At 38.3% G+C, this 23,599-nt stretch overlaps 1 protein-coding gene across 3 annotated transcripts in view; it reads left to right on the top strand.

Moving 5' to 3' along the window:
- The window catches only part of LOC103183192 (adenylate cyclase type 2), a 147,102-nt gene that overhangs the window by 39,548 nt on the left and 83,955 nt on the right, over positions 1-23,599 (top strand). For all 3 annotated transcript variants that reach the window (XM_042332070.1, XM_007900530.2, XM_007900529.2), the window contains exons 3-4: positions 4,178-4,339; positions 21,289-21,438. In XM_042332070.1, the coding sequence (XP_042188004.1) occupies positions 4,178-4,339; positions 21,289-21,438 (312 nt within the window). The remainder of the gene's footprint in view (positions 1-4,177; positions 4,340-21,288; positions 21,439-23,599) is intronic.

Below are 23,599 nucleotides of genomic sequence, written 5' to 3'. Positions count from 1 at the left end.
AATTTAAGGGGAGGAGATGAGATCAGAGGTGCTAACGGTGCAAAGCAAAGGGCAATAGTGGGAGATTATAGAAAGAAAAGATGTGTCTGAGACTCAGAGTATGTGTGAATGGTTATAGAAGAAGGGAAAGGGGAGGAAAGGCTGAGAGAAGATGGGAGCTGTGTTTAATGTCTGAAGTGGTTAAAATCAATGTTGAGGGCTGTAAGGTGCGTAGGACATAGATAAAGTGCTGGTTCCTCAAGTTTACTTTGTGCTTCAGTCGAACAGCATAGGAAGCCATGGACCGAGAGATCAGGTGGGAGTGGGAAGGAGAATTAAATTGGCAAGTGACTGGAAGCTCAGGGTCGCAATTGTGGACAAAGCAAAGCAATCAACCAATCTGCGTTTGGTCTCCCCGATGTAGAGACCACATTTGAGCAGCAAATACAATATATTAGGTTGACGGAAGCACATGTAAATCACTGTTTCATCCGGAAGCAGTGTTTGGGGTCCTGGACAGTGGACGATACCTTGGCACTATTCGCAAAGAGAAGGGAATGTCTCCCAGTGTCCTGGCCAACAATCTCCCAAATAAATTTGATCACTTACTCATCGGCTGTTTGTGTGTAGCTGTGCACAACTAGCTGGCGTTTCATCCACAAAATACACATTCAATCTAGTTTACAGTATTTACAGTAGATTCCCAGCAGGGCAAAACACTGGGCAAGCTTCCTTACTCCCCACACCTCTGTTTACCTAGCAGTAGATAGGAATCCGATTGTTAGTTGATTGGCGGATCGTTTTTCGGGGGGTAATAATTCCTTCAAAAGAAAAAATTGGTCACTCAATCCACGACTGTTTGTGGGACACAGCTGTGCGCAATTGGCTTCTGCATTTTGCCCACAAAATATACAGTCAATTCATTTTACAGTATATTCTGTGAAGCGCTTTGAGATGTCTCGAAGACGTGATAATAATAATCCTGCATTTGATAGTCTTAGAGTTGGCTCGTATGGAAAAGTCATCAGGACAGTCTTTACAAGCTGAATGGCTGGTTTCAGTGAGGGAAAATATTGGACCTGCAATCAGATAACATAATAGGTTGGGTTAAATGAACCAGAGTAATGAGCTTCAGTGGGTTCAATGCCCTTTTCCCATCCTGCCTTTTCTTATGTTCTTATTGTTTTTATTCCTTTGTGATCAACTCGAGCTTGTTCTTTAGCCAGGTATCAGCCTCAGCAATTGCTGTATGTCCAAACTACTTTCAGTTGTTTTATGTAGTGGCATTAATAATTCAGTTGACGTTTCAAGTTTGCATTTATTTTGAAATTTGCCTAAAATTTCCCCCCGAAAGAGCACTAAAAATACATTCACTAGTTATTCCTTATACGAAAAACAAAAACTATAATTTACTCCCTTCTTAGTCTGAAGTTGTTCTGCAGCAGAATCTGAAGAAATCAGCTCTGAAGGCTGAAGCTCTTCAGAGAACTAAATTTGGAAACTTTTGTCCCAAATACAATGAATACATAAACAACCTGACAAATGTGATCCGGAGATTGAGCCACGCAGAGATTACTTGTCAGTGCAATAACACCAGTGGATCATTTCCTCTCTTCAGACCAATGTAAATGTCAAATACACTGCATTTATTCATGTTGCACTGTATTTGAAAATGATCATTTTCTTATATAACAATCCTTAAAAAACAAAAGCTATCAAATTAGCTAGCTAGCAAATCAGCAGCATTTAAAATCAACAAGCCACAATCCCACATATATGCACTATAATACTTCATGTATTTCATTTATAATAATAATAATCCTTGCTTTTGATATAGCATCTCATCACTTCTCAAAGCACTTCACAGAATATACTGTTAAATGAATTGACTGTATATTTTGTGGGCAAACATTTATGATTGATTTATGAGTCGTTCATCACTGATTATTGAAATAATGAAATGAACTACCTTTCAAAAGATAATGGAATAAAAGGTCATGTTGATGATATCAGTTGACTGTTAAATGCAGTACCGGTGCAAAAATCACAATTTATTTTAGTCATTTTGGGATGAATAAAAATTAGGTTTAAAGAGTGCCACGCACGAATGTTACATTTACACTAAGTTACATATTTTTTCACAATCTGGGTTTTTTAATCATTTCCAGGAAGTGGGTTGTTATTCCCACAGGTCAGAGAGTTTACTGCCTAAACCCACAATCTTTCACTTTGCTGTGCGTAAATTGGTTGCCACTTTCGCCCACAAAATACTCAGTCGTTACACTTCACAGTAAATTCTATGAATCCAAATTACTCTGAGATGTTTTTCTAAAGTGAAAGACGCTATATAAAATGCAAGTATTTATTATTAGCACTACAAAGGTTCATAATTAGCTGGATAATTTAGTGAAATAAAACGGTGTAACATAACGTAACTAAATATAAGAACGGGATATGAAACCAAAGGAGGTGCTGCACTGTAACAAAATAGAACAGTGATATGTATAAACGAGAAATCAATAAACTAGAGGTCAGAAGGATTGCAGAAAGTATACGTGGACAGGTAAAATGTTTGTTCCTGCTCCTCAATTTTCACAATTTTATATATTGTGTCTTTGTGACTCGGGGAGATTGCAGTGGATTGAGCAGACATGCCAGCGACACAACCCTTTTCTATTCCAGGAATTTACAGCACAGAAGAAGGCCATTTGGCCAGTCAAATCTGCAACGGTTCCCAGAGCAAGCCGGTCATTCAAGCTTACTGCTGCCCCATCCCCCATACCCCTTCAACCCTCTATCCTTCATTTCCTTTACTTTCAACTTGAAACCCATAATGGACTCTGTCTTTACCACCTTAATTGGCAGGGCATTCCACATCACGACAACTGTCTGAGTGATTTTTAAACATGTCGTGGAGCCCAAATCTCATTGTCATCCATGCTTTTAATCGCTCCATAGGAAACATGCAGGTACAACAGATCTTGAATGAAAGGTAAAGAATTGTAACTCCATTTAGCAACCTCAGGTCAAAAAGGTGATTTTTTTGTGCCAGAATGCTGTAATGTTCATAATTTGCAAAAATGTTTTTATTCCAAGTGAGAATAGTGTATTTCTATAATAACTATGTATCATATCTGTATTAATTAAATTATATTTATAATTAACTGATATGAAAGATGTATCCCACCTCCATCCTCTGTCCTCCAACCCTCTTTATTCCAATCCCCCCCACCCACCTCAGCTAGAGTGTAAATGCCTAACTGTCTAGCGCCTTAGCATGTCCTCCCGAAGTGAAAGGTACGATATAAATGTAATTTGTTGTTAGTATGGATGGATGGATGGATGGATGGATGGAATGTCAATTTAGGAAGGAAACGGCAAGGAGACCTATGATTGTGTTTACTGAATGATAATCTTTAACAATTTTGGTGAACACATTTATTTCTAATAATAATTAGCAAATTATATAATACGAATAATTCTAACAAATAATAATAATCCTTGCATTTGATATACTGCCTTGTCATGTCATTGAAGTATCACAAAGTACATCACAGAATTTGCTGCAAAGGCTAGTGACTGTGTCCATGGGAAAGGCGCTATCCGGATGTAAATTGTATACATACACTGAATCTATAGTTTCAGGCATCGTGCAGTAGAACCCGATTATGATTGAGATCTGATACAATAGCCAGTTTAATTGCAAATGTGAACAGCCGATCATCTCGCTCCCTGCATGCCAGCTGGTTCCCACACGAAGAAAATGACCCAACTTCTGGATCATCAACAATAATCAACAACAAGTACTAGCATTTACAAATGGGGTAGTGCCGTTCTTAGCAATGGTGTAGTTTGACACAGTGCTGGGGAAATAGGGTAGGTGACCATAGGCACAGTCAAAGAGGAAAGTCAACATCTTGAGAAGAAAACAAATTTAAGTTTTTTTTAAAAAAAACAATATATTCTAAGTTTGCATATGTATCGTATTTTATTCCTGTAGCCGACTGGTGAGTTGATAGTGCAAATACCAACACAGATTGTAAGAAAAAATTAAAGGTATGGGTGCAGAAATACAAGATAGCAATAAATGACTGCATTTTGGTGTTTAGTGACTGATTTTCTTTGGGGCAGAAATGACACTGGAGAATTCGATTCTTATTCTGCCTGTAAAAATAATGTCTGATTCTCTCATTTCCAGGTGTCCTTCTTCTTGTTCATTATTTTTGTGGTCTACACCATGCTGCCCTTCCGTATGCGAGATGCCGTGATTGCCAGTGTGCTGACATCGTCCTCCCATACCATAGTGCTCAGTGTCTACCTGTCAACTACAACTGTCATAACAGAACATCTGGTGTGGCAGGTGGGTACTAAATAAGATCATTGCAAGGCTTTGGAACTTTGTAGACGTGGAGTCTGATTGATACACTCAGTGTCTGGTAAAGATCAGCGCATAGAAATGGAACGTGGTTGGAGTTTGTGCGTTACTGATTATATGTTGGTTTAAATCACTTTTCTTTTCGTTTACAAACAAATGTAAACGGCCATAGAGACCCATTATAGATTTCCACAAGCAACTTTTCTGCAGACTTTTGTCCACTCATTGCCTACACTATTCATCTGATTCCATTTATTAATATCGTTAGTATAAAGACAAATAAGCAAATGACAGCATTGTAATTGTAATTGTCCTTCTTGATTTTGTTTTTGTTCTCAGGAGTCCTGTAGCTCAGTGGTTAGAGCAGCAGGGTGAAACCTTGGGCAAGTTTCCTTACTCCACACGCCTGATAATAATCCCACACAAAAAAAAAATTGGTCACTTCTATCCACGAATGTTTGTGGGACACTGCTATGCACAATTGGCTGCCAGTTTTGCCCACAAATATACAGTCAATTCACTTCACAGCATATTCTGTGAAGGGTTTTGAGACGTCTAGAAGATGTGAAAAGCACTATATCAAATCCAAGGATTATTATTATTATAAATGTAAGGAAATTCTGCAGGGAAAGTGAGACTCAATATGCAGTGAACATAATTTTTCCTCCTTTATTTAAAATCTTTTTACTTCCAAGATCAAAGGGGTGAAATTTTCATTGCGAGTTCCCAAATTATAACGAGGAATTTGTCATAAACTATTGCAAGTAATTTGCTAGATGTGCAGGACTAGAAAAGACGAGAGACTGAGAATTAAAGAGAGACAATGGCATTTGACCCTTTTCCGCACATAGAATATGTTGTGAAACATCCCAAATTTTATTCCACAGTGTACATTGTGAGCATGAATTGCAATACATCCACATTTCATTCTCTGTGATTTTACGTGATATATTGCTTCAAGGTATAGCTAGATTTGTACCAAAGCACATCCCGAAATTAGATTTCATGACCTAGCCTTTAATTACTTCCCCTAGTAATGCACAATGCTGAGAAATGATAACAAGATATGACCATTTTACTGCAGATGTCCTGTCAGAAATAAATAATAAAATCATACTATCATTACCATTTGTATCTTGTACAGAAATATCTTTTAAATATCAAAACTGCCCCTTAATTATCTTTGAGAGGATGCTGCTCTTATTATGCTCTTCAATGTGAGAGAAAGGTTCAACTAGCATTGTGTCTCTGTAATTCTTGGGCTCCAGCTTGAAGACTTTCCTAATGCTACACAGCAATTAATAATCATTTCCTCTAGAGAGCTTGTATGTGAATATTTTCAGCAATTTGATCTAGTGAAAATTTAGTTACCAAGGAAGGATGGAGGGACTTGTATTTGACCTTATCGAATTGAATCATCTCCAAATGCTTCACAGGTAATTCACATCAGTGGTTGTGACTGATTTTGTAGACAAACATGGCAGCTTTTATATGAATAGCAAAATCTCACAAAGAGCGACGACCATCTCATCTGTTGGATGGTGAGTGTTGAGTAGGGAGTTGAATAAGCGACTTGAGATATGAAGGTTTCAGTAGTTATACAGAATTGTACATGTAACAGAGTTCTGCATATTACTATAGTCGCTGTGTGGAGTCCTGTAGCTCAGTGGTTAGAGAATTTGCCTTGCAAGCGAAAGGACTTGGGTTTGATTCCCAGTCAGGGCGAATCCTTAGACAAGTTTCCTTACTCCACACGCCTCTGCTTACCCAGCAGTAAGTGGAAACTTGGTTGTTAGTCGATTGGCAGATCGCTTTCCAGGGGTAATAATCCCTGAAAAAAATGTGGTCACTCAGTCTACAACTGTTTGTGGGACACTTGTCTGCCTCATTTCGCCCATAAAATATACAGGCAATCCACTTTACAATATATTCTGTGTAGCACTTTGAAATGACTCAATGAGGTGATAAGGTGCTATATCCATTGCAAGGATTATTATTATTATAGTCAGATGAAGGAGTGAGACACATCAATACAGGAAACCTGAGAAAAACAAGGTGCAGGAAGTGTCTGAAGTGTCCAGCATTTGTGGAGCATCAATTCATAAGAATACGTTCTTCTCTTGCTCCTCCCAAGCTCCACATACACCTCCCGACATTCTCCTCCACTTCATCATTATCAAATAGAGATAAAGACTCATTTTACTGTCCATCTCCTAATCTAACCCATTCTTTCCCAGCACCTTAAGCCTGCAGAACTTCTTACCTCACTCACTCCTTCTCTCCTACAATTTGCAGACTTTTAAAACTGTAGTGGCACCACCTCATTGACTTATTCTGTACTCCCTCCTGTATTTTTCTACCTCAAGTTTATCCTGCACCTTTTCAGTGCCTCAAGACAAAAATAAATCAGCATCTAAACTGTAAGGTGGAGGCACAGTCATTTCTAGCTGTAGAGAGATAACTTTATGCTTCAGAAAAAAGAAATAGGGCAGTTCACCTACCCAAGCTTGGATATTTATCTCCTGAATTTTTTTTTAAGAGAAGTATTCTTTAGACCAAAAGCCTTTCAGAATAAATTCATTCTTTAAGTGCACCATAAACATAACTAACTGATCAACCTTGTCAAGGCACAGACTGTCTCAAAAATTATAAATTATATCAAAAGCTATGATTTCTTTGAAGCACGCTTCAAAGACAGGGTTTTAGAAAATGTGTTGACAGTGTATCATAATGGATGAAAGCATGAATAACATATAAACAAGGTGAGATTTAAAAAGATTTTTCCTCATAGATCATAGGTTATGTAAAATAAACAATGAGTTCCAAACACTTAACTCTATCAATCAGCATCTTTTAGAAAAAGGATGAATATCTGTTGAGGAATAGGGTTGAAAGTTACAAGTACATATAAAAATCGAGGTATCTAAATTGCGGAGATTCATAACTGGAGTCATTAATAATGCCTCCCAGTCACAAATATTAACTTCTGATAACCAGAAGGACGCCAATCAAAATGATTTGTTTTTAAATTCAGTCTTAATTTGGAAGCTAGTTTTCCTTAGTTCTTAAAAATAACTGTTATCTAAATTACGACTGAATTTAAGAATTATATTTCAAGAATAAAAATATAATAAAAATAAAACAATTATTCTTTGCATATGTAATAATAATAATAATAATAATCCTTGCATTTGATATCGCGCTTTTCACTTCGGGAGGACGTCCCAAAGCGCTTCACAGAACACACTGTAGAGTGAATTGACTGTATATTTGTGGGTGAACGCGGCAGCCAATTGCGCACAGCAATGTCCCACAAACAGTCGTAGATTGAAAATGACCAATTTATTATTGTTTTTTGTTTTTTTGGAGGGATTATTATTAGGTGTGTGGAGTAAGGAAACTTGCCCAAGGTTACGCCCTGCCTGGAAATGAACTCAGGTCTCTCGCTTGCAAAGCAAGTGCTCTAACCACTGAGCTACAGGACTCTATAATACCTTATAACATCGAGACGTCTCAAAGTGCTTCACAGGATGAACTGTAAAACTGTGATAGTGTGTATTTTGTGTGTGACAAGATGGTCTTAACAGTCTAAAGTTACGTGAAATTTTAGCCCTCAAATCTGTTATAAAATGTTGCTGAATTCCTTCCTATATTGGCTAGTGTGAATTGATAATTCCATTCTCAACTTTCTGATTTGTTCATGTTCATGCATCAGTCCTTGGGTTCACAGACATGCTTTTAAAATGAAAATGGTTGCATAGTGCCATAGTTTACCCCATTAACTCATTTTTGCTAAAGAGATACATTCACATAATATTACCAACTAGGAAAGAACGGATCATACGTTCCTATGTTCCTATGAACAGGCTCCCTAGGGAGACGGTTGAAGCAGGAAATGTTGATTCCTTCAACTACAGATTAGATTGTTTTCTTTTAGGAAATAACATTATGGGATATAATAACAACAACTTGGATTTATGTAGCGCCCTCCACACTCAGAGCACTTTACAGTAACGGATCTCGGGACCGAGCCAGGGGGAGGGGGGTGAAGGTGACCAAAGGCGCGGTCGAAAAGAAAGGTCTTCAGCCGAGACCTGAAAATGGGAAGGGAGGGAGCGAGGCCAAGGGAGTGAGGAAGGGAGTTCCAGAGCCTAGGGGCATAGTGGCTGAAGGCACGGCCGTCGAGGGTGGAGCGGAGTCCTTGGGGAGGAGGCCAGACCCGGAGGAACAAAGGCAATGAGTGCTATGCTGAGGAGAGAGGAGATCAGAGAGGTAGGGGGGTGCAGAGGAATGCAGGGATTTGAATATAAGGTTGAGGATCTTGAAATCGATCCTCTCTGGGACAGGCAGCCAGTGCAGTCTGGCAAGGACTGGGATGATCGTGGAGCGGAGTTTCATGCGGGTGAGAATGCGGGCAGCAAAGTTCTGAATGAGTTGGATTTTATGGATGGTAGTGGAGGGGAGACCGGCGAGGAGAGCATTAGAATAGTCCAGCCGGGAGGTGACAAAGGCATGGACCAGAGTTTCAGCGGCTTTTGGGAAGAGGTATTGGCAGAGACGGGCGATGCGTCGGGGTGGAAGAAAGCGGTGCTGGTGAGGGACCGGATCTGGGGGAGGAAGGATAATAATTATAATATAGTACATAGGTAGTTTGGGACATATGTGCATGTGACCGCCAGGAAGGTGGAAGGCGAATTAGATGGACCTTGGTCTTTTTTTCACCTAACATTTCTTATATTTTTATGTTCTTATGTGTCCTAATGCCTACAAGCTTCTTCTCAACTCATATTGCATTCCCCAACCTGACAATCCATATCTCTTCTGCCATTGCATGTTCTTATTCATTGCTTCCTCTTTATTACACCTTACTTAAAACTAAGGTTTGGCCTTTTAGCCAAGGTTTGAATATTTTCCATGTCTCATCACCATAGAAATAATGAGCAAAGACTGAAATCTTGTCAGAACATCACCACTATCAACATTTTTTAAATATATTTTCTACATACTGTGGAATATTTTGAAATTGCAACCACTCTTTGTCTCTAGGACAATTTTATCTTATAACTTATTGCACAGAAGATTATGGAAATAAAGAAGAAAGAAAACTCCTTTATAATAATCATAATAATAATCCTTGCATTTGATACAGCATCTTATCACGTCAGAGAAATGTGTCAAACCAATTTACAAGAATTTACTGTGAAGAATAGTGCCAGTTTATATTGGAGGCAAACTACCTGTACTTGTTACACAAAATACTGCTATTCAAGGTTCATAAAAATACAACAAAATAAACAGTAACCATGCATATTTAAGCAGTCAAAATATAATTAACATAGACATCCATTCCAACTGAAATACAAGTTTCAAATAGACTTTGCCTGCATTTCAGTTGCTCATTCTCAGAGCTTTGCTACTTAGTCACTTCAAATCAAATTGTCACTTGTAAAATCTTTGAGAGGCTATATATTATTAATAATAATAATCCTTGCATTTGATATAATGCCTCATCACATTGTCAAGATGTCTCAAACCGCCTCACAGGATGCAATGTAAAGTGATGTGGCTATGTGTATTTAGTGTGCAAACGCGAAGCCAATTTGAGCACAGCAATAACCCACAAACACCTGTACTGAATGACCTTTTTTTTTAGTTGAGAGACTTCTGAAATCCTGACAGGTTTGGAGAGTGTTGAAAGTTCAAAAATACTCCTGCTGCTTGAAATATTAGTAACAACGGGAGGACATAAACTCAGGATTGTCCTTGAAAGAGTCAAGGGATATTGAGTTGAAACCCCAAGGCAGAATGTTCACTATATAATTGGCGAGTACCACAAGATGCTAAGGCCGACATTTTCCAATTAGTCTAACCTGTTGGACCATTTGGTCTAAAAATTGAACATGATGCATATTGTGGAAAATTCTTACAGTTAATGTTAATTTGGAAGTTTTTTTAAAGAAACTATGGAAAACCGCTTCCAAAATAACACTTAACAACTTAATTTAAGAATTTTCCACAATTTTGCATTATATAAACTATTCGGGCAAAATAGTCTAACAGACAAATACTTGGTGAAATTTCAGGTCTCGCATCCCCTTCGTCTATCGATCAACAGTATAGACATTATGTATTTCCGCCCAGTTGGGAAGAAATGCATAACGTCTATACTGTTGATCGATAGAAATGGGATCCAGTGATGTTCGTTGACATTTCCAAGGAACCTCTCTTGTCATAGGCCTACTAATTAGCAATGCAGTTCAGCCTAACTATGCAAATATCTACATCTAATGACGTCTAATGCACCCCCACAATGATACTCTGACAATGACAAAGAGGAAAGTTTGCAACCTTGTGAAGAAAGAGAAGTGAAGCGCTTTGCGACGTCATCCTGAAGTGAAAGGTTCTAAATATAAATATAATATTGTTGCTGATTGTTCAATCCATTACGCCCGCTCTTTCATTCTTTTAAAAATTAATAATAATAATTTGGTCACTCAATCCATGACTGTTTGTGGGACATTGCTATGCGCAATTGGCTGCCAGTTTCGCCCAATTAAAAGTATACAATATATATATATATCAAATGCAAGGATTATTATATAAAGTTAATTCACTTTACAGTATATTCTGTGAAGCACTTGAAGACTTCTCAACAACATGATAAGGTGCTATATAAAATGCAAGGATAATTATTATTATCCCTTTACTCTTCCCAATGACATTCTTAAACCTTTCTATTTTCTCATTCTAAATTCTCACTGTCCACCTATATAAATTTCGAAAGATGACAACATGAAGCATTTCAAGGAGAAAGCTATGATGATGTGTGAGACACTGTAATGTGTGGAAAATGATATTCCTCACGGATGCTTGCGGCAAACATCTAATTAGTTTGTAAAGGCTGATCAATGCAGTAGCCTTAGAGAAATGGGGTCCAGTGATGTTCGTTGACATTTCCAAGAAATCTCTCTTGTCATAGGCCTACTAATTAGCAACGCAGTTCATCCTAACTATGCAAATATCTACATCTAATGACGTCTAATGCACCCCCACAATGACACTCTGACAATGACAAAGAGGAAAGTTTGCAACCTTGTGAAGAAAGAGAAATGTATTTTAGGTTGCCTCGCAGTTGCAAACATACTCAGGATTCACTTAATAAGACATAGCACCTTCGGGCCACACTCTTGTCTTCTGGCAAGGTGATCAGATCTATTTTAATTAAACGCAAACTTGTCTTTAATAATTCTGTTCTTGTGTAAGTAAATAAAAAAAACAGATAATTCTCTAATAGCAATTGCCATCTGTGATTGTGAACCAGGCAATCTGATCAGCCTTGTCGAATCTGAGCAAGTTAAGTGAACCACAGACCTTGAAGAATCTGTTGAGCCAGCACAGGCAACTAATACTGGCTCCTTAATATTCTACTTCAGCTCAGTAGATTTTCCAACAAAAGCTTTGTGAATATCAATTAAGTTGCATTCACCAATGAGAACAATATATTATTGTCAGGACTCCTTGCCACAGCGAAGAGCAACTAAATTGATAATTGGAATTAGACATCTTAGTTATAAAGAGAGGCTAATGAGGTTGGACACACTCACATCAAAGAACCTCAAGGCGATTGAATATATTGAAGTTTTTTAAGATCCAAAAGGTATAAACAGGCCCCCAATCATTTTAACAGTCAGAAACTCTACCAAAAAGAAGCAATGACTCACACAGAGAAGAAGGAAGGTTGCGATGGTTCTCACCCCTAAATGTATACGAGAAAGGGTTATGAGAAAGCGCACGGTGAGCTCAGTGGCCTCTCTGTAGATCCTTCTCTGTGTCAGGCAAGTTCCCTCTCTGAGTGAAACTCCACTAACTGAAAATCAACACGACACAGGTAATCGCAATGCCTTATAGCGCAAAAATGGGATGCTTCAGTCAGTATCCGTTGTACTACCAGACAGCTGACTTCTGCAGTATCTTGTTTGTGTCTCCTCCTCCCTCCTTGAATTTAACAGAGACTCAAGATGCACTGTATAGAAAACTCAATGGTGTTTTATGGTTCCTTAAAACCCTATGCCTCACTAACACTGCCCAGAACAAGATAAATGGTTGCAGAGTTAAGAAAAAAAATCCTGACACTATAACTATGACACTGGTGGCTTTACCCAAAGTTAGTAGACAAAGAAGCACCAATCTTGACCTGGAGATAAGGCTCTCAGGTCAGGCATATACCTCCTTGATGACATTAAAGGCAAAGAGCAACTCCGAGTTCAACAAACCCCCTTTTATATTTTTCTAACTCCTCCCCTTTCCAATGCATCACTTGATACCTTTTCCCTCCATTTCCAATCTCCTTCCCTTTCAGTGTATCAGTGTATCATGCTGGAGCACCCACGTGACCCTTTCTCACCTTTTCTGTTGCAACACTCACCCAGGTCACTAACTTTATGTTGTCAAGGCTGTACCACTTTAAATTTATATTCTGGTCCCTCGACTATAATTGAGCTTAAAGCGAAAGAGTCTTATTTTACACACAGATTATCGACAGCAAACATCATTAGAAAGAGGCAGAGCATTGATTAAAACAAGGTGACCATAACAAGGTGAACATACAGAGAGTAGTGGAATAGATTGTGCAGCGAAGGCCTTGTAGACAGATAGAGTCAGCATATTCAAGAGGGAATTAGGCAAAGAATTTGATGAGGGATATGTGAGGCAGAGTAAGATGTTGTCTTTACCATAGTTTCGCCCACAAAATATGCAGTCAATTCACTTTACAGTATATTCTGTGAAGTGCTTTGAGACGTGTAGAAGTGGTAAGGCGCTATATCAAATAAAGGATTATTAATTATTTATATTTATTTTATGGTCCTGTATGACTGCATGTGGTGACAGTTGTGGTGTGGGATGCGTTAAAACTGATGTTTATGTTAATTAATTTACACATTGAAACAGGAGGCCCATTAATAATTGACATGTTGATCAGTTGCGTTGAAGGTGCAATACCCCATCTTCCTGCGGAAAAGCCTTTCAGTATTGATGGAAATGTCCCACTATTAATAATCCTTATAACAATTCTTACATTTGATATAGTAGCTTTCGTGTTGGGAGGGTGTCTTAAAGTGTTTCACAGGCTTTACAGTGAAGTGTTGTGATTATATTTTGTAGGAAGATGTGGCAGATAATTTGCACAGAGCGATGTCCCACAAACAGCCATGAACTGAGTGACCGATTTTATTTTTACAGTCTCGGGACAATCAATCTTTACCCTCTCACTTTGTCAAAATAATTTTGGCCAAAACCCAATCTCTGCAGCTAATGAAACAACCAGAACCACATTGGATCTTGATGCTAAGAATCTCAACATTTTAGCATCAGTTCAAAATAATAATAATAATCCTTGCATTTGATATAGCGCTTTTCATGTCTTCTAGACGTCCCAAAGCGCTTCACAGAATATACTGTAAAGTGAATTGACTGTATATTTGTGCACGAACGCGGCAGCCAATTGCGCACAGCAATGTCCCACAAACAGTCATGGATTGAAAATGACCAATTTATTATTGTTTTTGGTTTTGGAGGGATTATTATTAGGCGTGTGGAGTAAGGAAACTTGCCCAAGGTTTCGCCCTGCAAGGAATTGAACTCAGGTCTCTCACTTACAAAATAAGACATTAACTCAACTTTTAATGTTTTTTCATCCCAATGTTTCAGAATTGATATTTTTCTATGACCGCTTACATTATTGGTATTTTTGGGGGGGTGGGCAACTCTCCAAATTTTGCTTCTGAAATATGTTTACTTGCCTCTGATGTTTATCAATAATAAGAATCCTTGCATTTGATATGGCACCTTATCGCGTCCAAACATCTCAAAGTGCTTCACAGCTTTTAATGTAAAGTGTAGTGACTTTATTTGCAGTCAAACTCGGCTGCCAGTTGTTCTGAAATTATTCTTTTTTTTGGATTTGTTGAAGTGTGAATCCACCAGACCTGAAACAAAACCTGCAGAATCAAAGTGAGAAGTTTTGATGCAATAAGGCACTAAAAAAAATCCAAGTACCATCTTCAGTGGAAGACTAAATGCTATTGCAAGGAATATTTTTAAAGAGAGAGAGAATTGACAGGAGGGAACAATATCACATCCAAATCCTCCCCTCAGTCTTAGCTGTTTCTGCTGCTCCAAAACAGTTATTTTATATCATCCTCATCACTGACAGCTAAGCAAGTCTGCATGTTTTTACTCTGTTATTATGTCTTGAATGGCAATTAATGAAAGTATTCATTAAATTGGATATCAGCAGACAAATTGTAGCTGATATCACAATTGTTGACAGTGTCGTATGGTACACTTTAATATTCTTATACAGAAGGAATCAGATGTTTGCTGCTTGCAGTGCTGAACACTCAGTTGCCTAATTTCAAAAGATTTCCTTGTTCTTTTCTTCTATTCTCATACTTTGATTCATTTTGTTGGGAAGTTGTTAACAGAAACTGGTTGGGGAAGTGGGGGCTGCCCTGAAAATTAATCTTCAAACAGATTGAGCTCCAGCAGTGATGGTTGTGCAGTTTGATCAGTCAATACACTCAGTTGTCTTCCCAGCTCCAGGTGGGGACAGGGAGAAGGGGCTTCACTACTGCAGAGGCTATTCAGTCCTGTCAGTTCTAACACTGGGATCTGGGTGCCACTTGCTGAGCGGCTCATAAAGCACAAGCACTCTGCATCTCAACGAGAACTTCTAGCTGCCTTGCCTTGACATTTTTAGATCAATATTAGGTGGAAGTAGCTTAATTGGAGGGCAGTGATTTAATAAGTTAGAACGTGCAGCTTTACTATTCTCTGCGATCAATGCTCATTACTTGGAATCAAAATACACAGAGATGTATAATTCAACCTTCAGGAAAAAAATGAGTCAATCTGGCTACCATATCGCACAAGTGTTTTCCAAAAATGTATCTTTTAGAAACATAGAAATCTATAGCGCAGGAGGAGGCCATTCGACCCGTCAAGCCTGCACTGTCTCACAGAGCAAGGATATCACTTCAATCCCACTGCCCCACCTTATCCCCAAACCTCATTCAAGCCTCTCTCTTCATATGCCTGACTACTTCTCCTGAAAACTACAATGGACCACTCTACTTTACATGGTGTTCCACATCCCAACTACTCTCTGGGTGAAACAATTTTTCCTAAATTATCCTTTTGCTCTTCTTGTGGCTATCTTATAACTTATGTTCTTATTATTGTGATACAGAACATAGTTTGGGACATGGCATGTGCATGCGACTGCCAGATTGGTGGAAAGTGAACTGGATGGACTTTGGTCTTCATTCGTCAAGCAAATTCTTATTTTCTTATGTTCTTAACTATGTCCCCTAGTCACTGATTCCAGCAGTGAAGTATATTTTAGCTGGGAAAGTAGTTCCAGTTTTAATGTTACTTTGCTGTGTTATAAATTTCACATTATGTCTGCTAACATTTTAAAACTCAAAAAAATTGTATGAAGTCCATAATAATGTCACCAATGTAGTAACTATATTGTGTTACAGTTTAACTCAGTATATCAGAGTACCTAGTATGACAATATCCAAGTGAAATATAAATCTAACATTTTGATATTGAGAATTAAGGTCATAGTCCATATTCCATATTTTCATATTTTCGTTTCATGACATGAAAAAAATGCAGTTTGTGCGAGTTTTAGTCATTTTCAATGGAACGTCTTATGTGCAACTGAGTTTGATGTAATGTACATTGGGTTCCATGGCGGAGATGCACTTTATATTCTGAAGTCCTTTTTTCAGTGCCAAATCACAAGTCACCTTGCCCTTTTGCCAACTAATGCTTTTTCAACCCCAGTTGTTTTCCTCCTTTATCCGATAAACCACTGCTTTAGTTCTGATGAACGGTCGGAACCAAAATATTAACAACTCCTCTTCCAGGTGTTGATGTGACCTGCTGTACTTATCCTGATTTTAATTCAGATTTCCAAGATCACAGATTTTCATTTTATAACAACATCAATGCCTTTGCACATTATAATCACATTAACAGCTGACCACACAGAATTGGAGCCAAATCAAACAGTAACATCATTGTGACAATTAGAAACAGATCAGAATGTTGCCTGGAATTATTCCAAAGTAGTAATTTAATCTCAGAGATATGGTATCAGTTATAAACTGCTTGAGCCTCACTAATGGTTTAGGATGATATTTGAAATCTTCAATTAGATTTATACCATTCAGTCACAGCTAGGACCATTATTTTTAATATTATTAATGGCACTCAAATTAAACAAGTCTTTTGAAACAAAAGACAGAATACAAAGTTCATAGTTTGTGATAGGGCTCCTTATGACTTGCTACAGAAGTCATCTATAAAACAACAAAGGAAGCTTCAACGAAGCACAGTGGATTTTTGGGAGTGGGTAACAAGGTTGTACTTTAATAGAATGCATTCTGATGATGCCATAAACCTTGAGAAGGAAGGTTAAGTAGTTTGTATATGCCATTTAATTTCCATGTATAGACTGCAGCCTTGAACTCAATTCCATATATCGGTTATTTTCTAACCATACTTAGTATTTTGCTTGTAGCTGTCAGTGTCCCCTGTCCTTGATGCATTATGACACCCATAAAAGAGTATTGATGACTTGTAGTGTCATTGCTGAGGGATACAATCTACACTAACGACAGAATAACACGTAGTTTGGAGTTGTTTCCAGGGAGGAAAGGTTGGGTTGACATCATAAACTGCGAGGCATCACCCAAACCGTTAAACATCAACAACTTAATTTTGAGGTGTCCTATATCCTTGAAACTCACTCTAACCCATGTCATTCTCTGATATACACTGTGTGAAGGCATTATCATTCCCTTTTACTGGGGATTTTCTTACACTGCCAGGTGTTGTGACAGATTGCAAGCAAAGGATTTAAAAGGATTGCTTGATTTTGTACAATTGGATTATGTGGTGAAATGCATTGTTATTGTGTTTCATTGACGGTATCTTACAAGGAAAACTAAACCATGTCTATATACTAGGACAGTTGAATATCCTAAATATATTTTAGTGTTTGACTCTTCAAACCCTTCAATGTTAGCCTAAAGAGAGGCACGAACGGGTGTCATGCAGTTAGGCTAGCAATGCCCCAACCTTCTTTATTCAGAGGATAATTAACAGGAATAGGTTCCTAGGAAGGGTGGTTGAAGGCACAACATTGGAATTTGTAATCTAATAATCTCATCCAGGTTACAATATCAATTTAGTGAATATCTGCTGTATATCCTTTCTATAATGTGTGGCCAAAATTGGATGCAGTATTCCACTTGCAGAACTAAACAGTGTCATATAAATATGACATTACCTGCTAGCTCATGGTTCATTGTCCCCTCTGTATTAGAATTGTCTATTTGCACTCCCACCTACGTATCTGTACCCCCAACGTCTCTCTGCTCCTCAACTCTGTTAAGAATGTTACCAATAAGGATAGTTTTTTTGTTTTTCTTTCTCCCAAAAACACTGATTCACATTTGTTTTTTGAACTAATTTGCCTCTTATTTGTCCAGTCCGCTAACTATCCATGACCTCCTGTAATCTTCCACATTCTTCTCCAATTATGCCATGCTCACTAACTTATTATCATCATCAGCAAACTTAGACATGCTCTTTTACATCAAAATCCAGATTGTTCATTTATAAATAATCTTTATAGAAACTGAGCGGACATATTACTGACAATTGTCAATCCGAAAAACATCCCTTTATCTCTACCCTCTACTACCAGTCCCCTAAATGCCATGTGTCTTCATTTTTGCAGCAAGGTTATGTGGCAACTTGTCAATCCTTTCATATAAATGTTGAGTCCATTCCCTTTATCTACACATTCTGTTATTTCCTCAAAAAACTTCCCAGTCTATTAGTTGGAAATGGCTGCCTTTAAAAATGTAAGTGTGCTGTCCCCGATTAATCCATTCTAAATGTTTACTCATTGATTCCCTTATTATGAAAGTTTATACACATCTAACAACTAACTGAAAGTAACTATCCTATCACTTCATGGTGTGTGGAGTCCTATAGCTCAGTGGTTAGAGTACTTGTTTCGCACGTGAGAGATCTGGGTTCGGTTCGCGGCAGGGCGAAATGTTGGGTAAATTTCCTTACTCCACACGCCTTTGTTTACCTAGCATTACTTAGGAATCCGGTTGTCAGTCGATTGGCAAATTGCTTTTCCCTGAGTAATAATTCCTTCCAAAAAAAATAACAATTATAAATAAATAATAATAATAAATTATTATGATTATTATTATTTATTCCTTCTTCCACTTCTTGAAATTCAGTTGTGAATATCTTTAAGATTCTAGAAATCAATGAAATTAGTTGCAAAGTCTGATCTAGTTAATGTGAAGATGCTACTAAAAAGTAATGAAATTCTTGGGTACATCTCAAGGACATTTGTAATTTAAAAAGGTTGGCAATTCTGATGTACAGAACACAATATAAAATTCAAGTTGAACATTAGATTAAGTGAGTTTTAACTTATCACACTAGAAAAAAGCATAAACTTTAGATCAAAGAGTCAGAAATTTCGAACACACCATTTAGTACTGCAGCAGACAAATTAGCTTTTGAAAAAGGCAGACGAGTTAATACTCTGACCGTGACTCTTTGTCAGAACCGAAGCAGTACCTTGGGGATACAATACAGGTGAGAACATTAGAACTTTGGGTTTGAATCCAGCTTTACAAAATCCAGAATTTCAGATCTACTGCCAGCCAGATAGACCTCAGTGATGTATTCCAGTCATGCACGTTCCTAGGTTTCTTTGTATTGCCAATCTCTCCAGCACTCGTCTCTGCAGCACTGTCACATGTCACTTTGTTTGAAGATTTCCAATCTTCTCTCAACCTTAAGAAGTTACCAATAGATGATATTCAGTGAGTGGGTTTGGCATTGGGTGCAGTCACCATGATTTCTCGTCACTGGCAAACAGGAGCAATGTTTATAAGCATGATACATGTTTTACACAAACCGTGATTCAGATGGTGCTGAATTCCCCTGACAAATATACATCAATGTCTAGTGGTACAGTTCTCTCTAGTGATATACACTTCATAGACCACCAAACAACATGTTCAGATCTAGAAACAATAAGGTGTGCCTGAGTACTATCTGATTTAGAATGTCTTATTCCGTCTTTTATGCCATTCTCCTTAACCACCTCTCCTCCCTCATTCACCTCAGTGGGACCACACTTGCCTGGTTCGGGTCCTGCTTAACCAGCCGCTATAACTTCATCTCCACAGACATTTTTTCCTACGCTCCCACCCGGTCACCAGCGGCGTACCCCAAGGCTGGGTCCCCTTCTTTTTCTTCCCTTTCTTATTTACCTGCTCCTCTGGGTGATGTCATAACAATAAAATAATAATCCTTGCATTTGATATAGTGTCTTATCACGTCTTTGAGATATCTCAAAATGCCTCACAGAATATCCAGTAAAGTGGAGTGACTATATATACTGTGGGCAAAACGCAGCAGCCAATTGAATACTGTGTCAATTATGTCATCCACAGACACAGGGTATATACTTCCACAGGTATGTGGATGACACCCAAATCTACTTCTCCTCCAGATGCGACTCCAGGTCTGCTAATGTCTTACAGCTTGTTTGTCGCAGATCGACTTCAAGATCCTCACACTAGTTTATAAATCCCTTCATGCCCTGGCACCTCCTTACCTTTCCAACTTGCCCCATTCCACCACCTGCTACCACTGCTTGGCTGGTTTTCAGCCACTACGCCCCAAAACCTTGGAACTGTCTCCCTCGTCCTTGCCTCCTTCTACCCCATTGTCACGCCTGAAAACATTTCTCTTTAACCTTGCTTGTACACACCCCTTCCCCCCAACTCGGTGTCAGGCTCCGCCACTGTTAATCGTTCCAAGACTACCCCACGTGAAGGGAGCTATGTAAATGCAAGTTATTGTTGTTGTTGTTGTTTATGTGCTAGTGGTGTGAAAACGCTGCAATATTTACTCCTTTTGCTTAAATTCGTTTAATTTAACATTACGCACTGTTTTTCTCGAGTATTCATATTGAAATATAAGAAAAAATGACTTTTCACCAAAATGTCACAGTCACAGTGACATTTGCAGATATGAAAACTAATAACTCTACAAATTTATCTGTCTTGAAATTTCATTTAATTCTGCGGAAAAGGTCTTTGCTGTAAGAATGTATGTTCCTTTTTATTTGATCTGCCGTGTGTCTGACACATACGGAAACACATCACCATGCTGAAGGGTGTCCAAAGCAGACAGAGATCCACTTATGTATGCACCTACGCATGAAAAAATTCCTGTGTCTGGAATGGAATGTGCACTCTCTCCTTGCAGGAATGTATGTTTCTTACCTAACTCCAGGGAGTATTAAGCACAAACATCCATAAAGGTCATTCACCTTCATGGCTTGCTTGTGGAACATTGCTGTGCTTAAATTGGATGCCAAGTTCGCCCACAAAACATACACAACAACAACTTGCACTTATATAGCGCCCTCCACACAGGGTAGAGCCTCAGAACACTTAAAACTTTGAAACTGTCTCACTCCCACACAGTCACTATGCTCTATAGTATATCCTTGGACATCCTTCTGATTATTATTGTGAAGATTATTATTATAACAAAATGAACCTTTCTATCAGTCACTAACATTCTGCTTATCCTAGAAATATATAGAAATCCTGCTTTCCAAAAGGTTAATGCAGGATTTGCTTTTAACGCTGAATAGGTTCTTTCATACTTGAGAAGGAGTAATGGGTTTTATTTTGAATGCTCCCAGTTCAGTAATTTGGGAATAAAAAGCAATGGATTAAGAAAAAATTGTTTTCAAAACTGGTGTCAGTACTGTAAAAGCCTTTTATTGATTTGGTTTTATCTAGATCTTGGCAAATGTCATAATTTTCATCTGCGGCAATCTGGCAGGAGCTTATCACAAGCATTTGATGGAGCTGGCTCTACAGCAGACCTATCAGGACACATGTAACTGCATTAAATCCCGCATCAAACTGGAGTTTGAAAAGCGACAGCAGGTAAAAATAATAAGTCTTCCATATCTTAAAGTTATCAAACTCATTACTGTATAATATTGTGTGATTTTATAGATACACTCCTGATATTTTTACTGTATCTTCCTTTATTAACATGTGTTACTGATAATTATATTTTCCAACGGCACTTGCCCATTTTCAAAGAAACCAATTATTTTCCTGTACTGCTTTACCTCTAACATGTTACACCCATTGCTCTTTTATTACATTCGTTAACTGTGTAATCAGGTTACTGTGACTCAGTGCCAGGGATATTCTTAAATTGCACTGCATTGAAAGGTCAGACAGTTATCTGAGCTCCACTGCCTGCACTCAGAAATTGAACAGTAACATAATTTTTATTAGTGCAAGAGCTTTAATGAACATTTTATAAAGGTTGCCTTGTTCAATGTTAGTTTCCTTTGCCATTCAAGTGTCATGCAGTGTCAAAAGCCAGATAGAAATTTATAAAGGATAAGATCAAATGGAATCTCTAAAACTACAATAAAGCATAAAACATTGTTAAGACTAACATTCAATTGTTAGTGGTGTGCTGTAGGGGTTGTTACCAGGACCACTATTAATGATAAGAATCAATGTGCATTAACAAAGAGGGATCTGGAGAGTCTGTATACATGGGTGAAACTGCAGCAGATATAGTTTAATATATGCATTGTTTCCTCTTGATGGTACAGCCACAGTGTCTGGCAGTGAGTTTTACATTCTCATCACCTTCTGCATGAAGATATTCCTCTTAAATTCCCTATTAGATTTCCTAGTTATTTTTGTATTTATTTATCAATGCTCAGTCCTGAACAGAATATATTGGTTACCTGTGCACAGTTTTTCATTTACTTAATAAGATTCTTTATCTCCTCTGATTTTGTTCTCTCTTCCTCAAGGATTTTCCTTCTCCAGGGCATTAGGTTCCAGTGAACACCCTCCAGTATCTCACTGAATTGGCTCTTATTCATGCATTTGCCTTAACAGTAATTATTGGCAAGCTATTCAACCACATGTGGACAACACAACCAATTTCTTCATCCAATGTCTGCACACAAATAATAATAACCTTTGCAGCCCACTTGACAAGCTAATTAACATTTATTTAGTGCTTTTCACGTCAGGAGGACATCTCAAAACATTTTATATAGCTGGCTGGCCACCCAGGATGGGGGGGTGGCGGGGTGGAGGAAAAGATGACCAAAAGCGTGGTCTAAGAGGTAGGTCTTAAAGTGGGCATTAAAATGGGGTGGGAGGGGACAAAGCGGAAGGACTCCTGGATTGAATTCCAAACAACCGAGACAGAATGGCTGAAAGGTCGGCCACTGATGGATAGGGATAAGCAGCAGGACAACTGATTAATTTTCCCTCCGTAATCTAGGAGGCTGACATCCATTGCAGTGCCCCAACTGCTGACCCAGCTGAGATCAGCTAATTCATTATCAACAAGGATTCAGATCTCTGATTTTCCCATTGAACCTTAGGCAAGTTTCCTTACTCCACAAGCCTCTGTTTACCTAGCCGCAAGTAGGAACTCGGTTGTTAATCGATTAGCGGATCGCTTTCCTGGGGTAATAATCCGTCCCAAACAAAAAAAATGTTTTGCCATTCAATCCACACTTGTTTGGAACGCTGCTGTGTGCAATTGGCTTCCGCATTTCACCCACAAAATATACAGTCAATTCACTGTACAGTGAAGCCCTTTGAGATGATTCAATGATGTGATAAAGCACTATATCAAATGCAAGGATTAATATTATTATCTGGTGGCCTGGAGCTGCATCAGGGTTTGACTTTACCCGCTAGGAAGTCGGGCAAGGGAGGCCTGTATATGGTTATTTTCAATACAATACGTGATCACCCAAAGTGTAATAATCAATCAGTTTGATTATTTCAAGCAGTTTGAATCTCCTGCTATAAACTGAAATCAAAACACAGAAGCTGATGAGAAGCGAATTTCAAGAGTCTTTGTTATATTTGCGGATCAGGCAAGTCATTAAATTGCATGGCAGGTAAACGGGACTTTTTGGCAGCCAGACTATTAAGAGATTTAAAATTCTATCAATTTTCCCTCTAATTCTTTCATATCCACAAGATTTATTCGGATGAAGAAGGACCTTCATCCTTTTTGATCTCATCCTTCCACAATACCCACCCTGCC

This window comes from Callorhinchus milii, unplaced genomic scaffold (genome assembly GCF_018977255.1).
Source record: "Callorhinchus milii isolate IMCB2004 unplaced genomic scaffold, IMCB_Cmil_1.0 Scaffold2, whole genome shotgun sequence".
NCBI classification, from domain to species: domain Eukaryota; kingdom Metazoa; phylum Chordata; class Chondrichthyes; order Chimaeriformes; family Callorhinchidae; genus Callorhinchus; species Callorhinchus milii.
The sequence above is the reverse complement of the archived record's forward strand: the minus strand, read 5'-3'. Positions and strand labels throughout refer to the sequence as shown.